The sequence below is a fragment of the Podarcis liolepis genome, assembly GCF_965112155.1.
Source record: "Podarcis liolepis genome assembly, chromosome: 12".
Classification (NCBI taxonomy): domain Eukaryota; kingdom Metazoa; phylum Chordata; class Lepidosauria; order Squamata; family Lacertidae; genus Podarcis; species Podarcis liolepis.
Genome location: NC_139563.1, coordinates 47,714,146 through 47,735,229, shown reverse-complemented (window position 1 = coordinate 47,735,229; position 21,084 = coordinate 47,714,146). Strand labels below are relative to the sequence as shown.

Sequence of the window (21,084 nt, the reverse complement as noted above, 5' to 3'; positions counted from 1 at the left end):
GCAGTGAGGGAACGGCCAGAAGGCCCTTGGAGCTGGATCTCAGTGTCTGGGTTGAACGATGGCGGTGGAGACACTCCTTCAGGTGTACAGGGCCAAAGCCATTTAGGACTTTAAATGTCAGTACCAATGCCTTGAATTGTGCTTGGAAACATACTGGGAGCCAATGTAGATCCTTTGGGACCGTATTATATGGTCCCGTCATCAGCTCCCAGTCACTGGTGTCTAGCTGCCGCCTTCTTGATTAGTTGTAGTTTCTGAGTCACCTTCAGAGGTAGCCCCATGCAGTAACCCAAGCAGGAGATAACCAGAGCATGGACCACTTTGGTGAGACAGGGCACAGGCAGGTAGGGTCTCAGGCATCATACCAGATGGAGCTGGTAGTCAGTCTCCCTGGACATACAATTGAACTGTGCCTCCAGTCTTAAGGTAGCTGCAAGCACTTATGTGGCAGTAGGTAATGCACACTCAACAACAACAATTTAAAAGTCTTAGTGGTGGTGATGGTGGAATGAGTCCATAAAATGTGCGGGCCACTTAGGAAGGTGGTGCTTAGTCTCCCTATCATCAGTGATCATTTGGGCATGATGCAGTACAGTCATACCTTGGGATGAATATGCTTCAGCTTAAATATTTTCGGGTTGCGCTCCATGGTGACCCGGAAGTAACAGAGCGCGTTACTTCTGGGTTTCGCTGCTCGCGCATGCGCAGATGCTCAAAATGACGCCACGCGCATGCGCAGAAGCGCCGAAACGCGACTCGCGCACGCACAGTTGCGTCTTACATTCGCTTCAGGATGCGAACGGGGCTCCGGAACGGATCCCGTTCGCATCCAGAGGTACCACTGTATGTGCAATAGCATTTGTGCAGCCACATTCGCTGTAGCACTGCAAGAAGCAGCTGCTGCGTAACCTGGAAGAAGAAGGTTGCCCCAGCAAAGTTATACAGCTAGGGAAATGTGGCATCCTTCCAGATCCTGTGCAACAAATGAACAGCCGCTGTGATTGTGCTGCATGGTAATCTAATGCCCGGAAAGGTCTCTCACCCATTTTAGGTCTTTGTGCAGCAAGGCTGATAATGGCTGGAATGTACCAAGGAGTAAAAAAGTGTTCAGTTCATTCTCTTCTAAGTGTTCCCTCTTAGCAGAGAATGGTAAGCCTCCGTATTTAGGGCTTTGAAATACAACCATTATCTCAAAAAAAATAATTATCTCCTGTGCGCTAATCTTGGGTATGTGCATGTAGGGACTTGCAGTACTTTGATATAGTCAGACTGCATAGATCAAAACTATAGTGTCATCCAGAGCTCAATAGTAAAGGCTTCAAATTGTGCATTAGATTTTTTTAAAAAATACTGTTCTAGTCTTTGAATCTGTTCTTTACAAGGAAGTGATTTCCACTCTCTCACTGAAAGGTTGTGGCCAACCCTTCATCTTGATCCATTAAATGCGAAGGATGTGAAATCTCTCATTAATGAAGAATGCAGCTGTGCGGACCTGAAACTGACAAAAGAACAGGTATTGATTCTTTATATATGTGTGAATGCTTTAGCCTGGGAGACGTTATCTACTGGCAAAGTGAGAGAGACCTTGACTCAAGAAGAAAACTCCTAAAGCTCTACATGCGTAACTAAATTCTTTGTTAAAATGAAGCAAAACGCTGGAAAATGGAAAACCAATAACTGTAATTCATACAAAGGGCTCGATTCATCATGCATAAAATCCCTTTGGAATTATTTGGTTAAAATAATTAGGTCCAGTCGTGACCGACTTTGGGGTTGCGGCGCTCATCTCGCTTTATTGGCTGAGGGAGCCGGCGTACAGCTTCCGGGTCATGTGGCCAACATGACTAAGCTGCTTCTGGCGAACCAGAGCAGCGCATGGAAACGCCGGTTACCTTCCTGCCGGAGCGGTACCTATTTATCTACTTGCACTTTGTGCTTTTGAACTGCTAGGTTGGCAGGAGCAGGGACTGAGCAACAGGAGCTCACCCCATTGCGGGGATTCGAACCGCCAACCTTCTGATTGGCAAGTCCTAGGCTCTGTGGTTTAACCCACAGTTATCTGCATATAAATGCGTGCTTGCATTTCTTTCCTCCCTTTTCTCCAAGGATCCCACCCATTTTGTCTTCTTAATAACCCTGTGGGGTTGGCTACACTGAGCTTGACTAGCCTAAGGTCACCCGGTGGTTATTTGAACGTTGGTCTCCCAGGTCCAACAGAGTAACCACTGAACCACACCAGCCCCTACTCCACAAAGCTTTGGCTTTTGTAGTGTTAGATAAATGAACAAGGAGAGAGAATTCTGATCATCTACATATCTATTTGCCAAAAAGAGTTAGCAAAATCTTTCACCTTACCATCATCACTTAAGCCGTCATTAGCTCAACCCAATTATCACATCAAATGAAAGGCAGCTAAACTATGATTTGGTATGTCTGAATTGGCAGATCATGGTTTGTGATCAGGCAAGCAAACCAGAAACTATAGTTTAAAGTGGTTTTTGCACACCATAGCCTGGGCTATAGCCAGAGTAATTTTGACAAAAACCTAGTTATAGTCATTGTTGTACCTCAAGAGGCCACGACACTTTAGAAAACAGGGTATTTAGCAGATCGAGAAAAAAGTAAGCAAGTCACTGTGAACCATGGTTTGCTGGTATGGCTTGGGGAAAAAAACATGGTTTGGGTTCTAAACTATTAGTGCAAACCATGGTTTGACGCGATGTCTGAATTGAATCACTGCATTCTTCAAACTAAAACAGTAAAAAAAGATTGCGGAATGAGTTTCCTGTGAGTAAGCATTTCTATGAGTGTGGCAGTTTGTAGACAATACAACATAAATAAGCTCAGCAAGTTACTCTCTAGTCTGTCATGTGCATTATCTTTTCCCTACTGCAAAAAAGATAGTCATCTAGAATGATGGCAATTGATATAGTAATGTGGTTACATTGCTTTTTTTAAAAAAAACCTCATATAATTTACATTGCACTGTCCTGAGTATATTTTGTACAGTGGTACCTCGTAAGACGAATGCCTCGCAAGACGAAAAACGCGCAAGACGAAAGAGTTTTCCGTTATTTGAGTTGTTCCGCAAGACGAATTTCCCTATGGGCTTGCTTCGCAAGATGAAACGTCTTGCGAGTTCTTGCGAGTTTGTTTCCTTTTTCTTAAAGCCGCTAAGCCGTTAATAGCTGTGCTTCGCAAGACGAAAAAACCGCAAGACGAAGAGACTCGCGGAACGGATTAATTTCGTCTTGCGAGGCACCACTGTATACTGCCCACAATGTGTTGTTGTTCTTGTGCTCTCCTTCAGCTTGTATATTTGTGCAGAATTTTCAGATCCTCATAGAATCCTTAACGTTTGTGTTCAAACCTGCTCTAGGAGAAGAAGCTTGAGAAACATGGTCATTCTGCTACAACTTGCAATGCCCTGTATGTCACTCTCTTGGGCAGAATGATGGCTGGGTATGTTGAAAGAAATACGGAAACTGTAGTGCTTCGCATGTGTTCTGTAAGCAAAAACTGTGGATGAAAAGTTATAAGCTGTGTTTTTGGAATCCAGATCCACTAAATTCAATGGGACTTCATCACTGTTTTTAGTGGGATCTAGATTTCACAGCGGCCTGATTCAGATATAATGCTACAATATTGTTTTAGCGCTGCATATGAACTGACCTGGGCTTTAAGATCCTTTGTGGAGGTATTCCCCAGAGGAATATAAATTTAATAAATATAAAATTTAACAAGCAAGAAATTTTAAGGAACAAGACTCAGACTTGGTTGTCCTCGTCTTCTTTTGAAACATCCACTTCCTGTTTAAAACTAACCATAGTTTATCATGACATATGAACTGGAGGGAACTCTGTCTAGTTTAAACTATGACCTGATTTAGAATGTAAACTAAAACCATGGTTTAGCGCAAGAACAGAGGAGCTACCGTGGGTTCATGATGTCTTACATCCTTCTTCTCCCATTAAAGTTGGGCAAAGTCTAATTTCACTTTCCATAAAACCTGGCTTGTTGCACGTGCACCCAGAGATCATCAGTTAAAACCAACTTTGGTTAGTTAAACAAACCAGCTTCACATCTCATGGTTTGAATTTGGCTTGTTAAAAAACCTGATGTGTTTGTGGGAAATCACAGCCCCTTGTTTGTACCTTGTGTCATGGACTGGCTGGATGCAGAGGAATTGGTGGGGGGGGGGAGAGAGAGAGACACCAGCTGGGGAAACCCCCCCCCCCAAGGGAAGAAGACTCAGAGCCAGGGAATTGGTGGTGGGATGACAAGGAGTTGTCCGGAGGGAGAAGAAAAATCTGCAAAGAAAAACAAGCAAAGAAACGGTTGTAATTCTTGACAAGTGTCAGCAGCAAGGCTTATGTGGAATCACACCATAAAACATTCATCGCACAGATGTTTATGAACAATCCTTGTTTTTGTTATACTTGGGACTCAGCTTGAATATAATAAATAATCTGCCTTGCTTTAAGTGTTTTTGTGCTAGTAGCTTTAATCTTTAAAAAAACAAAACTCAAAACTCTTACTTTATAGGATTTTTTTTTAACCTGAAGGCATTTTGCTTTGTGCCTGATATTTTGATTTCCCACCCCCACCCAAATTTAGAAACATACACCAGCAGATGTTTTTCCAGTTGGGCACAGGCGTGGCTGAAGTCCATAATAAATAGTCATTTTCTGTAGTAATTTAAATACTCGGTTTCAGGTGAAATGTGTGCTTTCTTTTTAAATCCTTTGTTTCCTCCTCCCCCTTCCCAGTGCTGGAAGTGCAGAAGACATTGACGTAATCCTTCAGAAGTTTTTGCAGTGCCAAGACACAGTGTCGCTGTACAAGCTAGTTCTGAATTCAGTCGAAGAATCCTTGAAAAGTGAAAAAGACAAAAACCTCATGAAAGAGGCAAGTTACGAAGTCTAAAGAAGCTCTCTTTTTTGGGGGGGGTGTGTGAAATGTGTATGTACTTTCATAGAAACAGTTTTTCGTTAGTAAAATGAAAAGCATAGGGTGGTGGTAAACTCAATGGCCCCAAGTCCAAATTGTAAAATTCACATTTAGATGCCCACCTTTCGCCATCATGTTCAGTTGGTTATAACAATTGTACCATAGTCTGTTGCACAGAGCGTTAAAGATGCCACATTCTACCGCATGGCAATGTTGGCCTCACTTTTGTAGACCTTCCCACATCTCAGCAGATTTCAAGGACATGTACTACACACACAGTTTCTGCAGAACATGGACACATGCACAGCAACATGCATGCTTTATAATTTAGTAGATCAGGTGCAAGCAGTGCTTCATTAAAACAAAATTAAGTGCTTTACGAGAAGGCCCTGCCTTCAGGCTTGCTATCTAAAAATAAATTTTTCCGTTCCAAAGTCAATGACCAAATGCACATTCAAAGCAATTTGATTTATCATGGAGTTTTATTTGGGCCGGCAAATAGGAAATTCTGAACAGCTGAAATGCTGACATTTTAAAAGTCACTGCTTGTTTAAAAGATAAATCCGTTATCTCTTCAGTGCTCTGTTGTAGGTCTGCGGTGGCTAAAATCTTTTGTTACGTCTCTTCAGATAAAGTATCTGTTTAATTTACACTAATAAGACGAAAGATTTGCAGCAAACACAATTTATGTTGTAGCCAGTTTTCAAAAGCAGTAATTGATAAGTTTGCAGTCATGTTTTCATCTTTCAACTCTTCTGAAAGGGCTAAGATCAAAATCCCTTAGATCTAAAATCTTGTATGTCTGTCAAGCATTCTGAAAGCTTCTTATATTGTTTAGGCACATTTAAATCTCTGTGCTGAGATTTTTATGAGGTTACTTTTTGTTGTGGGAACTCCCCCACTTTTTTAAGAATGTAGACAGAACTGCCTGGAGAGCTGTCCATCGTCTAGATTCAATGCTAATGCTTATTACGTTAATTGTTTCAATATTTTTTTAGCTTGATCCTGAAGCATCTACTGGTTTTGTTTTGCTGCTGTGCTGTATTATTTATTACTGGTCACACACCAGACTCAGAAAATAAATAATTTAATAAATTAGTAAAATAAATTTTATTAAAAAAGATAAATTAATAAAATAAATTTTATTAAAATTATTTGTATTCTTGCACTGTAGATACTTTGCCTCATCAGTGTTAGTCACAACGGAGTCAGTGAATCAGAACTGATGGAACTATGTCCTGCGCTGTCGTGGGAAGTGCTGGCCTCGTTAGTTTACAGTTTGCACAAGATGTGCTTTTTGACATACGGCTGTGGCTTGTTAAAGTTTCGACACCTTCAGGTAAGATGTTCTTGCAAAGGTATCTGACATCTGCCAGCTTCTTATAGAAGGCAAAATGAAAGAATGTATGCATATCACTCCTCCTCCTTGCATTTTCAAATATTTTCTACAAAAAAAATCTTTTAAGATCCATTCTGTCATAAATTATAGTTCCAGTCCTGATGGGAAGCTTTGCCTCCCTCTTTCTCTTGCACACAGACATGCCCCAGGAAAGAGGAATTACGCTCTCAATGTAAAATTCATTCCAGATTTTTGGATTTCCTTGCCTTACCAGCCTTATATTAAGCAGTTAAGTTATGCGATGTACCAGCCTTGGTTTTTCTTTATTGCTTTCTCTGATGAGACTTCGAAATCCTCAGTTCACGATTTACTAATCTGAGAGATTTATGCAGTCCTAAACCAACGCGGGTGGCGCTGTGGGTAAAACCTCAGCACCTAGGACTTGCCGATCACATGGTCGGCGGTTCGAATCCCCGCGGCGGGGTGTGCTCCTGTCATTCGGTCCCAGCGCCTGCCAACCTAGCAGTTCGAAAGCACAAAATGCAAGTAGATAAATAGGGACCGCTTACCAGCTGGAAGGTAAACGGCATTCCGTGTGCTGCGCTGGCTCGCCAGATGCAGCTTGTCACGCTGGCCACTTGACCCGGAAGTGTCTTCGGACAGTGCTGGCTCCCGGCCTATAGAGTGAGATGAGCGCACAACCCTAGAGTCTGGCAAGACTGGTCCGAACGGGCAGGGGTACCTTTACCTTTACCTTTAAACCTATTTTATTAACTGAACCCCATTGTACGTACTATGACTTATTTCTGAGTAACATGCATAGGATTGCATTGTAACACACACTTACCTGGGAGTAGGTCTAATTGGACTCTGTGGGGCTTACTTCTGAAAAGATATGCGTAGAATTGTGCTGCAATTTATACAATGCAACCATTGTCTTCTGTGTGTTTTGTGTGTTTTTTAGGCTTGGGAAACTGTCAAGCTGCAATACATGGAAGAAGGTCAGAATGTTTTTGCTACTTTCAGAGAAAAACTCATAGACTACTTCACCATGCAACTAAGGTAGACTTTTCAGGAAATTAGAGAAACAAATAATTCAGTATTTCCTATAGTTGACAGATGGTTTTTATAACTCAGTGGCTAAAAGTCTGAACTGTAGACCAGGAAGTCTTCATCTCAGATTTCACTTCTGCTATAGACTCAGTGGATGGATTTAGGCAAAGCATTAACTTGGGACCAGGGCAAGATTTTGGTGATTCCCAGGCAAAAATCTGGCAATAGGGTCTCAACTTAGTTTTATCTGCTTTTTTTCATCTTCTGTTAAAGGTGTTTTAATAGTAGTTGTTTTTTCAATATCCTTTGCTTAGCTGCTTTGGGTGCTGATTTTTTAAAAATGCAGGATATAAATTGAAACAATGTGTGGTTTTATCCATCTAAGTTCTACTCAGAGGAGACCTATTGAAAGTAATAGACCAAAGTTAGGCATGTCTATTAATTTCAGTGGGTCTCCTCTGACTATGGCTAGTATTGGATCTAACCCAATACATTAGATAGACTCTATGCAGATAAGTCATTTTGCAGATGATGTGTTGTAATACTGCCCAATGTGGATGACTATTTTATCAACCCCTGTATTTTGCTTTCTGCTCTCCCATCAGCGAAGAGAGAGTGACTTGGAGGAGTGCAGATGAACTCCCCTGGTTGTTCCAGCAGCAAGGGGACAGGCAAAAGTTGCAGAAGTGCCTTCTGAATCTCTTTGTGTCTCAGAACCTTTATAAAAGGTAAGAACTATGTCTTGGTTTGCAGGTTCTTATTGCTAGTATGTCATTTCTAAATAAGCACATGTTCCTAGAAATACATACAGACACGCTCATTCCAGATAGAAATATTGAGTAACATCATGAGTATCTAATTCAAGCACCCCAGCTGCTCAAGAGTTCTTAATTCCCCTTCCTCGGTGCGAATAGCAACAGAGGCTTTGGTTAGATTTTCTTTTTGCGCCTTATTTCCCCCGTATTTTTTGGCTCATGCAAGGGAGCCCTGGGTTCAAAAGAGAGGGAACTGCCAGGACCTTTGATGCTGTTGTGTCAGGACTGGGGAGAATGAAAGAGACTCTGATATGCGTAGTAAGCGGGAAGACTCTGCAAAAGACTGTGGTATTCAGAATTTGGGGTACAGAACTAAAGAGTGTTTTTCCTCATCTTTTGTGGGACTGACCAATAAGGCAGAACCAATGGCTGTGTTGATTCATCATGCTGAGCCATAGGTGAGAATGAGCCTTGGGCTCATGTAAGGAAGAGTTCAGAAACCTTATAGAGATGAGAAGACTCTCTGGTAGCAGATCTGGGAAAGACCAGGCCTTGGAGAGCTGCTTTCTTTTTCTTTTTTAAAAAATAATTTTTATTAATTTACAACAAAAACACACAATAGTTTCACATCCAATTTTTCACAAAATATTTCTTTTCTGGACTTCCTTCAGCTTCTCCGTAAATCATCCATAGTCAATATTTAAGTTACGCATTCCTTAAGTTTGTATTGTCATTATTTAATCCTTTCCCCTTCTAGTCCCTTTTTACTTCTCAAATTTCACAGTGCTTCTTTAAATCCCTCTAGCGTTATCTGCCCCTCACTTACACTTCTCAGATATTCCACAAATTTTCCCCAGTCCTCGATGAACTTTTGGTCTCTTAGATATCTAATCTTCCCAGTCAATTTGTCCAACTCAGCATAGTCTAACAGCTTCATTCTCCATTCTTCCATCGTCGGTATTTCCTGTTGTTTCCATTTCTGAGCCAGTAACACTCTTGCAGCTGTAACTGCATATTGAAAAAATTTACAGTCCTTTCTCTTTATCTCATTTCCTAAAATCCCTAACAGAAAGGCCTCTGGTTTCTTTACGAATGTGTATTTTAGTATCTTCTTCAATTCATTATATATCAATTCCCAGAAGCCTTTCACTTTCTTACATTCCCACCACATATGATAAAAGGAACCTTCTTTATCTTTACATTTCCAACAGAGCTGCTTTCAGCGGGAGTGGACAGTGCTAGGCTAGATAGCTCCTTTTGGCCATACATGTTTATAATTTAACATACCGTATTTTTTGCACCATAACACTCACTTTTTTCCTCCTAGAAAGGAGCGTGTTATGGAGCGAATGCCTGCGGGTGGCGGGGGGATCTGCTGCAGTCGTGAGCAGAGGATCCATGGTTCCCCTTCCTTCCCTCCTCCATGGTTACAAAGCATGGATCCACATGGATCCTCAGGATTTTTGCATTGGGCTACACCAAACTCACTGTCAGATCACATGTCTGTGGCCACAGCATGAACCACAAAAATCATATATCCACTATTTTGTTTAGAATATTTTTTTTCTTGTTTTCCTCCTCTAAAAACTATGTTCGTGTTATGGTCTGGTGCGTGTTATAGAGCGAAAAATACGGTACTTAAATGGTGCAGCTCTTCTTGTACGGTTTTAGAGGTAGTTGAATTAAGCAGCAAATGACAATTGAGAGAGCCCATGTGTATACTTGCGAAAGAGTTGGCACGTATACTGATTGTGAGGGGGGGGAGTGTCATTGTGCTGTCCTAGAGACCTCTCCCAAAACTTCGACACATTTTGGATAACTGGCTCACCCAGCAGCTCATAACAAAGCGAGACTCAGAAGCCCTCCTATCAATTGCTCACCATGGTGTAGCTTCATAGGTTCCTGACTAGAAGAGGAGGAGGATTAAATTGGATACTGTTATTAAGAGCTTGAGTTCCCCCCTGTGGGGTAGTAATTTTGGGGGGATGAGCAGCCCTCAGACCTTGATGGACTGCGTTGGCTGTTTTAGACCCAGCGTGATGAACATAAGGAGTAACATCGGTGTCCACCAAATGTATTTATGGGGCCAGAACCTTTATTAAATGTTCTAGATATAGTTAGGTAGCCATGTTGGTCTGCCGTAGTCGAAACAAAATAAAAAAATTCCTTCCAGTAGCACCTTAGAGACCAACTAAGTTTGTTATTGGTATGAGCTTTCGTGTGCATGCACACTTCTTCAGATACACTGAAACAGAAGTCACCAGACCCTTATATATAGTGAGAGGGTGGGGAGGGGTATCACGATAAAGCTATTTTTGGCCATCTCACCTCTTACTTTTTCCTGTAAGACCAATTGCAGTCGTTAACAGTCGGCAACTGGTTTACCACACCTATCAGCCAATCACCCATTCCCACCACCCTTCTGAGTAATACCCCTCCCCACCCTCTCACTATCTATCTATATCTATCATCTATCTATCTATCTATCTATCTATCATCTATCTGTCTGTCTGTCTATCTATCTATCTGTCTGTCTATCTATCTCACTATATATAAGGGTCTGGTGACTTCTGTTTCAGTGTATCTGAAGACGTCTGCATGCACACAGAAGCTCATACCAATAACAAACTTAGTTGGTCTCTAAGGTGCTACTGGAAGGATTTTTATTTTATTTTATTGAATGTGTTTAAATTTACTCCTTGGAACTTCTCCTGCATCGTATTTTGTTGCTTGCAGGGGCCATTTTGCAGAACTGCTGAGTTACTGGCAGCTTCTTGGGAAAGATAAGAGCTCCATGGCGGCAGAGTATTTTAGCTCCCTTAAACTTTACGAGCAAAGCTGTGAGGGGGAAGAAAGCATGATCTCTCTAGCTGATCTTTATGAGACTCTGGGGCGATTTCTTAAAGACCTGGGTCTTCTCAGTCAGGTAAGTGCATTTGGTGGGCAAAAGAGCAAATGAAAATCTTATGTCCCACAGTGACACGCCACGGGTATGCCATTTTGCGCAGTGTTGGATACACGGAGAACTGTCGTTTTCATTCAAATGGTTCATTACTTTTTGCTATTACAGTGGTAACTTGGGTTAAGAACTTAATTCGTTCTGGAGGTCCGTTCTTAACCTGAAACTGTTCTTAGCCTGAAGCACCACTTGAGCTAATGGGGCCTCCCGCTGCTGCCGGAACACGATTTCTGTTCCCATCCTGAAGCAAAGTTCTTAACCTGAGGTACTATTTCTGGGTTAGCAGAGTCTGTAACCTGAAGCGTATGCAACCCAAGGTACCACTGTATTTTTTTAAAAGCTTTATCTATTTTTAAAATGGAGATAACTATATTTATCCCGGGGAAGATTACGGTGGAGGAGAACACCCACAGTCATTCTGTTAGGTCTCAAGAGACCAGAGATGGGGTCTTCGGCTCACATCAAGCCTCTTAGAAGACAATGCAGACCAATCTGGAGGTAGTCCGTTGAAGGACTGGCATAGTTGTGGAAAGTGATTGGAAAAACCTGTATAAGGTGTACGCGGCATCTCCCAACACCCAGAGAAAGCAGTGTTTCATTTCCTCCTTCACAATGTATGCAACTACGTTTTTATATGGAGTCAAACAGACGGTTCGATTCACCTAGTGGAAAGTTTTCAGAGTCATAGAATCATAGAGTTGAAGGGAGCCCGAGCATCATTCAGTCCAATCCCACTACAATGCAGGTATCTCAACATGTGGTCTTCCATCCAGTTTAAAACTGTACCGGACCCTGCTTAGCTTTGCAAATGTCCTGGCACTTTTATTGCAGCACCACTAGGAAGTGGCAGGTGGAAAGGTGTAGAGCTTTTAATAGAATTTTCTGGGCAACCCCACCTCCCTTTTTTAAAAAAAATTATATATATATATATTCTTTTACAGGCCATTGCTCCTTTGCAGCGCTCGCTGGAGATTCGGGAGACTGCCCTTGATCCAGACCACCCCAGAGTTGCCCAGTCACTCCATCAGTTAGCTGGCGTTTATGTGCAATGGAAGAAGTTTGGTAATGCTGAACAGTTGTATAAGCAGGCTCTGGAAATCTCCGAAAATGCTTACGGGACTGAACATCTCAGGGTCGCTCGTGAACTTGATGCTCTCGCAATGTTGTATCAGAAACAGAACAAGTAAGCACAGTCAGTTTTCTCCTTCATCTCTCTCTCTTTTTCTCCTCCCTAAGATGTTGCTCCAGAGTGGCAGCTGGGCTGCAAAATCTGTGGGGCAAAGAAATTTGGTTTTGGGACACTGGAAGGGTAGTTTGGGGAAGGAGGTTGTGGAAGCCTTTAGGCTGGGGAGAGAGGCTCCCTCTCTTTAGGCGGACTAGTATGGCAAGGGATGTAAGCTAATGATTCTTTGATCTTCAGCATTATTTTATGTCTCCCGAAAAATTATAGAGTGGGATAGGAGATTGGTTTGAGGCAGAGAGTACTGTTAAATTGCCTGGTAACCTTCTTCTTTTCGGTCATCTGTACCAACTGATTTTGTGGGTCTTTTGAAATCAGGTTTTAAGGAATTGTTTTTGTTGGGCTTCACAGATGCTTGCTTCCATCCATGGGCCAGTTTAGATATTTATGCTCATGTTAATGTGATACAATGGGTGTCGAATTACACCCATGTCCCACATCTCACCTGGGCACCTGCAACTGTGCCTAATTTCTGTAATCCATGCAGCAAGTGGAATGAAAAGAGGAAATGTGCTTCTGTTTATACAGAAACCCAGTCACTGGTGGCTTTTAATAGGCAGCGGCGGCTGCTGTGTCGTCCTCCATATATAGCCCATTACAGTACTGAAACAAACCCTGACAATAGTTGCTCATAAAATTGCACCCCAAGAAGTCAAGATCTCCCACTAGCCTGGTGAGAAAGAAGGGTTATATCCCCCCGTTAAAAGCACTGTTGAACTCTTAGTAAGTTAGTCAAACAAAATCGGAATTGATTTTATTCATTTTAGATACGAACAAGCTGAACAGCTAAGGAAGAAATCCTTAAAAATTCAGCAAAAAGCTGTGAGACGTAAAGGAAGCCTGGTAAATGTTTTATTCCTTTGTTATATGGCTTTTGCTATTTCAAGGCTTAAAATATAGAAGGTCAAGGCAGTGAGTTTCTTAATCTCCTTTTTAGTATGGATTTGCTCTTCTTCGCCAACGAGCCCTGCAGCTAGAAGAGCTCACTTTGGGAAAAGATACGTCCGATAATGCTCGGACGCTTAACGAGCTCGGAGTTCTCTACTACCTCCAAAATAATCTTGAGTAAGTACTGATTCTGTAACAACCTACACGGCTTCCTTTCTCTTAGAACTGGCTGGGAGGGTACCATTATTCCTGACAGGAGCAATGCCATACAAGTTTTGTAGCCTGCGTTCCATATGGAAGAAGGAACATCAAATATACAAACTCAGATTTCAGGTTTGTGTCACTGCTGCATTTCCTACCATTTTGAAGGAAATGGCCAAAAGGATTGCAATTCCAATGTGCAAGTTGTCAGGAGCTCAGCCTACACTCGAGTAGGACCCTGGCAGAGACACACGCCCGACTGGCATGTTCCCTCCCTCCTTGTCGATTGTTCGGGAGCTTCATAAGCTTTCTTCAGCCTGAACATCACAGCGACCGATGCCAACAGACATCGGCACACTTGGGTATCCGCAGAGTTTGCGCAGTTGCGTAACAGACCTCAGCAACTCAGCTTTTGGCTAATCTATTTACATATAAACACACACGGAGCACTGCAACATGGCTCCCTCTCTCTCTAGCATAGTCTCCGTCACTTCCCACTCTGTGGAGTCAAAGCATATACCATCATGTGAAAGACAACAATCCCATGACTGCAACCATGGAGCAGGAATTCTAACACAAGTATCTTCCTACATGGACTTTGGGCCACTTCACACCTATCTACACCAGTTTCAAAGTTATAAGGCAGCTTGATTTTTTATTAGCTTGGACCGAAGCATAATTTTGCAGCCAGCCAGTGACATGTGAGGTAGGGGGCCAGAATCTGCTGGACAATCCCAGTCCCTCTCTACTTATTTTTCCAGATGTGTTAGGCTTCCTCAAACTCAGCCCTCCAGATGTTTCGAGACTACAGTTCCCATCATCCCTGACCACTGGTCCTGCTAGCTAGGGATCATGGGAGTTGTAGGCCAACAACATCTGGAGGGCCGAGTTTGAGGAAGCCTGTGTTAGGCATTGTGTTCTAAATGTGTATGCTTAATTTCAACCCTACCCCTAATTTTCATGGTGTCTGTTATGTAGAGAAGGGCTACATTATGCACATAGTGATATCAGATGACTTCAGGACCATCAGGAGAAAGGCTGTCGAATGTGGTCCTAAATGCAGTGTCTGTTCTCTTATTGGGGTTTTGAGTTTTCTGCTTTGATTTTTGATAAAATTAGCAGATGCGTATCAGGGCAGGTCCAACAAACATTGAGCAATCACAGGTCCTGGGGTAAGTGGTGGTGCAATTATGGGAATTGCTGTGTCCCTGGCTACCTAGATCATCTGTTTCATTTGCATATGCAAGTACATTTTAAGGACAGTGGGTATTGCTCATGCGTGGAGCAAACTCATGAATGAACCAGCACTTGCAAACATGGTTAGGCAGAAACCCTTTTCCTTCTTGAAAGGAAAAGTCAAGGGTTGACAAAGCAAGCCAAATTCCTTGCACAATATACTGAAGGGTCACGATTCTTCATCAGCAGTGGAACACACTGGCTTTGGAGTAGAATTATACCATCCTGCAGCACTGGTAAAACAAAGGATGTACAACTGCTCTGCAAGTTCTGGTATGAGCTAATCCACCTTTGATGGATGCATTGACTAAATCACTTACAGTTCTGCGTTTTCAGTCTCGCTGCAGCAGATTTAATGGTTTCCCTTAAAACGGACATTCTTCTAGGACAGCAGAGCTTTTCCTCAAACGCTCCCTGGAAATGCGAGAGCGCGTTCTCGGGCCTGACCACCCAGATTGTGCCCAGTCTTTGAATAATCTAGCAGCCCTCAGCAACGAGAAGAAGAACTACGACAAGGCAGAGGAGCTGTACGAAAGGGCACTGAACATCAGGAAAAGAGCGCTGGCCCCAGACCACCCGTCTCTGGCTTACACGGTGAAACACCTTGCTGTCCTGTACAAGAAGATGGTAAGAGCAATAGACGTGTGAATGCGCTATTCATTTTAGGTGTCAGAAGCTCTCACCTAGCTTGGGGCTTTACGCAGTAGCTTGCGGTGACAGTGCGGTGGAAATAACAGAAGCAGAATAAATTATGCCAAGTAAATTAAGTCCAGAGTAATCGCACAGCGCTGCAAATAGTGACATTTTCATTTGACTTCAACCAACGGTTGATGACAGCAGGGATTGAATGTGCAGCATTTCTAAAAGGAAAGAAGGCTATAGCAATCTGCCTCTCAAGCTCACGCTTGCTTTGTTTCCTAGGGAAAGCTTGACAAAGCTGTTCCTCTGTACGAGTTGGCTGTTGAAATCAGGCAGAAATCTTTTGGTCCAAAGCACCCGAGTGTGGCCACTGCTTTAGTGAACTTAGCAGTTCTTTACTGCCAGATGGTAAGTTTTCTCTGCCCTCTCCTTTTATACACAATATCAGGGATGGTTAATGAATGATTTGCACAACATATGCCACAATTCAATGTAGCCAATAAGAAGAGGGGGAAAAACACCAGATTAAAATCTCTATTGCAGCTCCCTGAAGTAAATATAAAATGCTGGTTTTAAATAGGACTAAAAATGTGTGTTTTCACATTAATTGGAAGCAGATACAGAGGCACAGCATAGTATTATCATAAGATCTCAGGGCGGTTCACATTTTTGTATAGCTGTATACTACTTTTTGTAAGGGACGTGGGTGGCGCTGTGGGTTAAACCACAGAGCCTAGGACTTGCCGATCAGAAGGTCGACGGTTCGAATTCCCACAACGGGGTGAGCTCCCGTTGCTTGGTCCCAGCTCCTGCCCACCTAGCAGTTCGAAAGCACGTCCAAGTGCAAGTAGATAAATAGGTACCGCTCCGGTGGGAAGGTAAATGGCATTTCCGTGTGCTGCTCTGTTTCGCCAGAAGCGGCTTAGTCATGCTGGCCACATGACCCGGAAGCTGCCTGAGGACAAACGCCGGCTCCCTCGGCCAATAAAGCGAGATGAGTGCCGCAACCCCAGAGTTGGTCACGACTGGACCTAATGGTCAGGGGTCCCTTTACCTTTACTATAGTACTTTTTGAGCATAGCTGCCAATGGCTTTCCCCATTCCACTTGCACAAGTCCTTGCTTGCTAGCAAACCCCCAGAGCATGATGGAACCTGTTAAAAACCCATAAGCAGGATCTCACAGGTGTTAGGTTGGCTCGCTTACCACTCATCGCTGCCCTTGCCCAAATCCTCTGGCATGCAGCAAGATTTCTCTCTCACACACAGCAGTTTGGATATGAAACAGCAGGGTTATTATTTTCTCAGTTTTCCTTCACCTTCCTCCCTGACTACCACACAAGTTACAGTGGTGCCCCGCAAGACGAATGCCTTGCAAGACGGAAAACCCGCTAGACGAAAGGGTTTTCTGTTTTGGAGGTGCTTCGCAAAACGAATATCCTATGGGCTTGCTTCGCAAGACGAAAATGTCTTGCGAATTCCTGCGGGTTTTCCCCCCCTCCCCCCTTTTTCCCAAGCCGCTAAGCCGCTTAACAGCTGATCCGCTAAGCCGCTTACCAGCTGATCCGCTAAGCCGCTAAACCGCTTAGCTAATCCGCTAAGCCACTTATCAGCTGATCCGCTAAGCCGCTTAACAGCTGATCCGCTAAGCCGCTTATCAGCTGATCCGCTAAGCCGCTAAACCGCTTATCAGCTGATCCGCTAAGCCCGCTAAGCCGCTAATAGCGCTAATCCACTAAGCCGCTAATGGGCTTGCTTCGCAAGACGAAAAAACCGCAAGACGAAGAGACTCGCGGAACGGATTCTTTTCGTCTTGCGAGGCACCACTGTAGTTCACAGGAAGGGATGTGTGTGTTCTACTTGTCATAATTCACATCAGGCAGATCAGGCTCCCTAGCAAAGCCCTTACTCACATGGTTCCTTTGGGAGTTTTACAGAGCACCTTTTCTTATCTGTTTATAGCACAGGACAGAATAGGCAGAAAACCCCAAGGGACACTTTACATTGGAAAATTCTCCTACGCAAACCTCACCTACCATACAGTTTCTGTTTTTTGTGGTTTTGCTTGCAAATGAGGATATCCAAGTGCTCTGTAATAGCTGGCGATCTTTGAAGAAGACTCATGACTTCTTCAAATGTTTTTCTTTTTTGGCAGGCAGGCAGGGAGACAGACAAACTCTGGCTGAAATATTTGGTGTTCATTGCTTACATTGTATTCATTCCTTTGGACTCATTCTGCATTCAGGCCAACTTATGAGCCCAGCTTTTCTCATCTTCAGGAGTTAAGCCTTGCACAGCCTTTTTTAATTCTTTGGCTTGGTGTCCTGGCTTAATTTATAAAAGTTGCAGCACCCGTTCCTGCCTTCCAGCTCTCAGATTTTTATCATAACCTTAGCCAAAATGTGAGAGTAGTTACAAGCTATTCTCCTAGGCTCAGACATCTTACGGTTTCCAGTAGTTGGAATGTAAAATTTTAATGAAACTTAAGTGTTCAGCTCAGATCTGAACAAACACTTTTGGCAATACCTGTTATCTTTTGTGCCCTAATACTTCTAGAAAAAACACTCTGAAGCCTTGCCTCTTTACGAACGAGCGCTGAAAATTTATGAAGACAGCTTTGGGCGTATGCATCCTCGTGTGGGAGAAACATTAAAGAATTTGGCTGTGCTTAGGTAACATTTAATCTAACCAACCCACCTTGTTATTTTTAAAAAGTGTATATGTTCACTGCTTGCTTACTGAATAATCCTAGGTTCACACACCAGATCTTTGGACCAGAGCAAAAGCCGCAGTATGGTGGGGGGTTCAGAAATACCTGACAAAGTTTCTTTGAAGCTTTTTAATGTGATACAGAAGTAGTATATTTTGATTTGGGGGTGGGGGATGACTTTAATCTCTAGAAAAGTGGGAAATACGAGTTAATGTTTGATAACTTTTTTCAGTTCTACTACTAATCTGCAAATGTTCTGGAATAGCAATGTGGAATGTTTTTTGTTCCTTTGTTTTCTCTCATCCCCCCCCCCCCCAGCTATGAGGGAGGAGATTTTGAGAAGGCTGCCGAGCTCTATAAGAGAGCCATGGAAATCAAAGAAGCAGAGACTTTGTTGATTGGTGGCAAGGCAGCGTCCCGTCATTCATCCAGTGGAGACACCCTCAGTTTGAAGAGTGCTTTCTCTCCCAATGTTTTTTTGCAACATGGACAAAGGTGATGATAAGGTAAAGGACCCCTGGACAGTGAAGTCCAATCAAAGGAGACTATGGGGTGCAGCGCTCATCTTGCTTTCAGGCCGAGGGAGCCGGCGTTTGTTCAGACAGCTTTCTGGGTCATGTGGCCAGCATGACTAAACCGCTTCTGGCACAATGGGACACCGTGACAGAAAACAGAGCGTATGGAAATGCTGTTTACCTTCCCGCTGCAGCGGTACCTATTTATCTACTTGCACTGGCGTACTTTCGAACTGCTAGGTTGACAGGAGCTGGGACAGAGCAACGGGAGCTCACTCCGTTGCGGGGATTCAAACCGCCAACCTTCTGATCGGTAAGCCCAAGAGGCTCAGTGGTTTAGACCACAGCGCCACCCACATCAAATGGGTTTGTCTGAATAAGAGGAGGATGGCAGTGCCCTGAACACCTTTCCCCCCCCCCCAGTATTGCCGAATGTTTTGCAGACTGTTCCACACAGTTAAAAAGTAGTTTTAGTTATAATGACACTCCAGTCCTGCATACATTACATGGATTTAAGTCCCATTGATTATAAGGACAGGTACGTATATAATCTATAATACCTTTCTTAGGTGCAGAGTCTTTCCAGCAAGAGAAAGGAGGCTCAGGTGAAGCAGTAACGATAGAGGTGCAGAAAGATGGAGGTTCTTGATTTGAGCAAAAACAGGGAGATGCTTCCTGATTGGGGCAGAAAGCTAAGTTGCACGCCTCCCTTATTTCCAGCCAAGTAGAGTTATCCAAGGTGAGTTATCTTCCACAAAAGGAACAGAGGCTTCCCCTTGTTTTTAACTCGCTGAACTCAAAACTGTCATTTGTCCTGCAGTTTACAGAGGAAAGCCAACTTCAAACTGGGTTTTATGATGTTCATTTGTTTCAATAGACCATAGTTAAGCTTAACCAGAAATTTTGGTTTGGACACAACACAATTGAAAGTGATGGCTAATGAACTCCTTGTGGCTGCACTAGAGAAGATAGGGAGTACACAAGCCCAAGACTTATTCGTGTTACATAATAATGAGGTTTTTTTAGTTACAGCACCTTCTTTCCTTGACCAGGTATAAAGGATTTGTTGGAACTGAGCTGTCATTCTGTAATGTCTTTTCCTACTTCTGTTGGATTTAATGTGACTCTACAGTCAGAGCTTTTGATACCAAGAAGAGGGCCTTCTCGGTGGTGGCGCCCGCCCTGTGGAACGCCCTCCCACCAGATGTCAAGGAAATAAGCAACTATCTGACTTTTAGAAGACATCTGAAGGCAGCCCTGTTTAGGGAAGTTTTTAATGTTGGATGTTTTATCATGTTTTTAATATTCTGTTGGGAGCTGCCCAGAGTGGCTGGGGAAACCCAGCCAGATGGGTGGGGTCTAAAGAATAAATTATTATTATATCTCCAAAGTGGAGAGAAAAAAGAAAAAAACATTTGACTATCAATCTTTCTGTAAATTATGAAATTTAAAAGCAGTATTTGTAGCTGTCCAGTTATACTTCCTTTGAGATATACATTAAATTGTGAGGAAGTGAAACTCTTAACTGAATAGGGTTCACTAGGGCTCTCCCAGTTTGTTTCGGGCCCCACACATCAAGCAGGCCACACGCTGGATCTGATCTTTGGCGTCGGTATAGATGTGATCATGTCTCCTTCGACGAAGGTGCCATGGTCTGATCACTACGCTCTGAAAGCCAGGATTGACTTTCCACCCCCACCCTGCTTAGGTGGCGAGCCAATTTGGGCTCGCCCGCAGAGGCTGATGGACCCTGAGAGATTCCGCCAAGCCTTGCGGGACCTTGCTCCCCCTGGCGACTCATTGACTGAGCTTGTTGAGGGCTGGAATGCCCAGCTCCTGGCAGCCATCGATGAGATTGCACCTAAGCGCCCTCTGCGACCCCGCAGAAACCGGGCTCCCTGGTTTACCGAGGAGCTCCGGAAAATGAAGCGGGACCTCAGACGGCTAGAGCGAGTATGGCGGGGTGCCCGTGACGGAGCCTCAAGAACATCTTATAGGGCTTTTATGAAAACCTACGAGATGGCGGTGAAGGCTGCTAAGAAGTCATACTTCTCGGCCTCCATTGCATCCGCTAGCTCTCGCCCAGCGCAATTATTTAGTATAATCAGGTCTTTAACGTCCCTTGAGGGACAGCCAAATTTAAATAACAAATTGACACACGGCTGTGAGGCATTTGCGAGCTTTTTTGCGGAGAAGGTCTTGTCGCTCCGCCATGACCTCCCTGCCAATTTGGATACAATAAAGGAACTGGAGGCCCCTCGACTGTCCTCGGGTCCAGTATTGGACCACTTCGACCAGATATCCCCAGCCGATGTGGACAGACTCCTCCGAGCTGGAAAGCCCACCACCTGTCCTCTCGACCCGTGCCCGTCTTGGCTGATTAGAGCGTGTCCAGACGAGGTGCGGGCCCTCCTGGGGGATATCATCAATTTGTCCCTTGGCACGGGGACATTCCCAGGGGAACTGAAGGAGGCAGTGGTGCGCCCGCTCTTAAAGAAAACATCATTAGATCCTTTAGATCTATCCAATTACCGCCCGGTTTCGAATCTTCCGTTCCTGGGTAAGGTGATTGAGAGAGCGGTTGCTGAACAGCTTGGTGGG

At 43.6% G+C, this 21,084-nt stretch overlaps 1 protein-coding gene across 3 annotated transcripts in view; it reads left to right on the top strand.

Annotated features, from left to right (window-relative positions):
• NPHP3 (nephrocystin 3) overlaps positions 1-20,010 on the top strand; it is a 41,151-nt gene extending 21,141 nt beyond the window's left edge. For 2 of the 3 annotated variants that reach the window (XM_083467846.1, XM_083467845.1), the window contains exons 15-28: positions 1,411-1,513; positions 3,380-3,462; positions 4,770-4,908; positions 6,125-6,289; positions 7,254-7,351; positions 7,948-8,070; positions 10,834-11,023; positions 11,998-12,239; positions 13,064-13,139; positions 13,234-13,361; positions 15,008-15,248; positions 15,543-15,668; positions 17,815-17,930; positions 18,287-20,010. In XM_083467846.1, coding sequence (XP_083323972.1) covers positions 1,411-1,513; positions 3,380-3,462; positions 4,770-4,908; positions 6,125-6,289; positions 7,254-7,351; positions 7,948-8,070; positions 10,834-11,023; positions 11,998-12,239; positions 13,064-13,139; positions 13,234-13,361; positions 15,008-15,248; positions 15,543-15,668; positions 17,815-17,930; positions 18,287-18,467 — 2,011 coding nt within the window. In that variant the 3' untranslated portion in view covers positions 18,468-20,010. The remainder of the gene's footprint in view (positions 1-1,410; positions 1,514-3,379; positions 3,463-4,769; positions 4,909-6,124; positions 6,290-7,253; positions 7,352-7,947; positions 8,071-10,833; positions 11,024-11,997; positions 12,240-13,063; positions 13,140-13,233; positions 13,362-15,007; positions 15,249-15,542; positions 15,669-17,814; positions 17,931-18,286) is intronic. The other variant, XM_083467847.1, reaches the window with a different exon arrangement.
• The last annotated feature ends 1,074 nt before the right edge of the window (positions 20,011-21,084 follow it).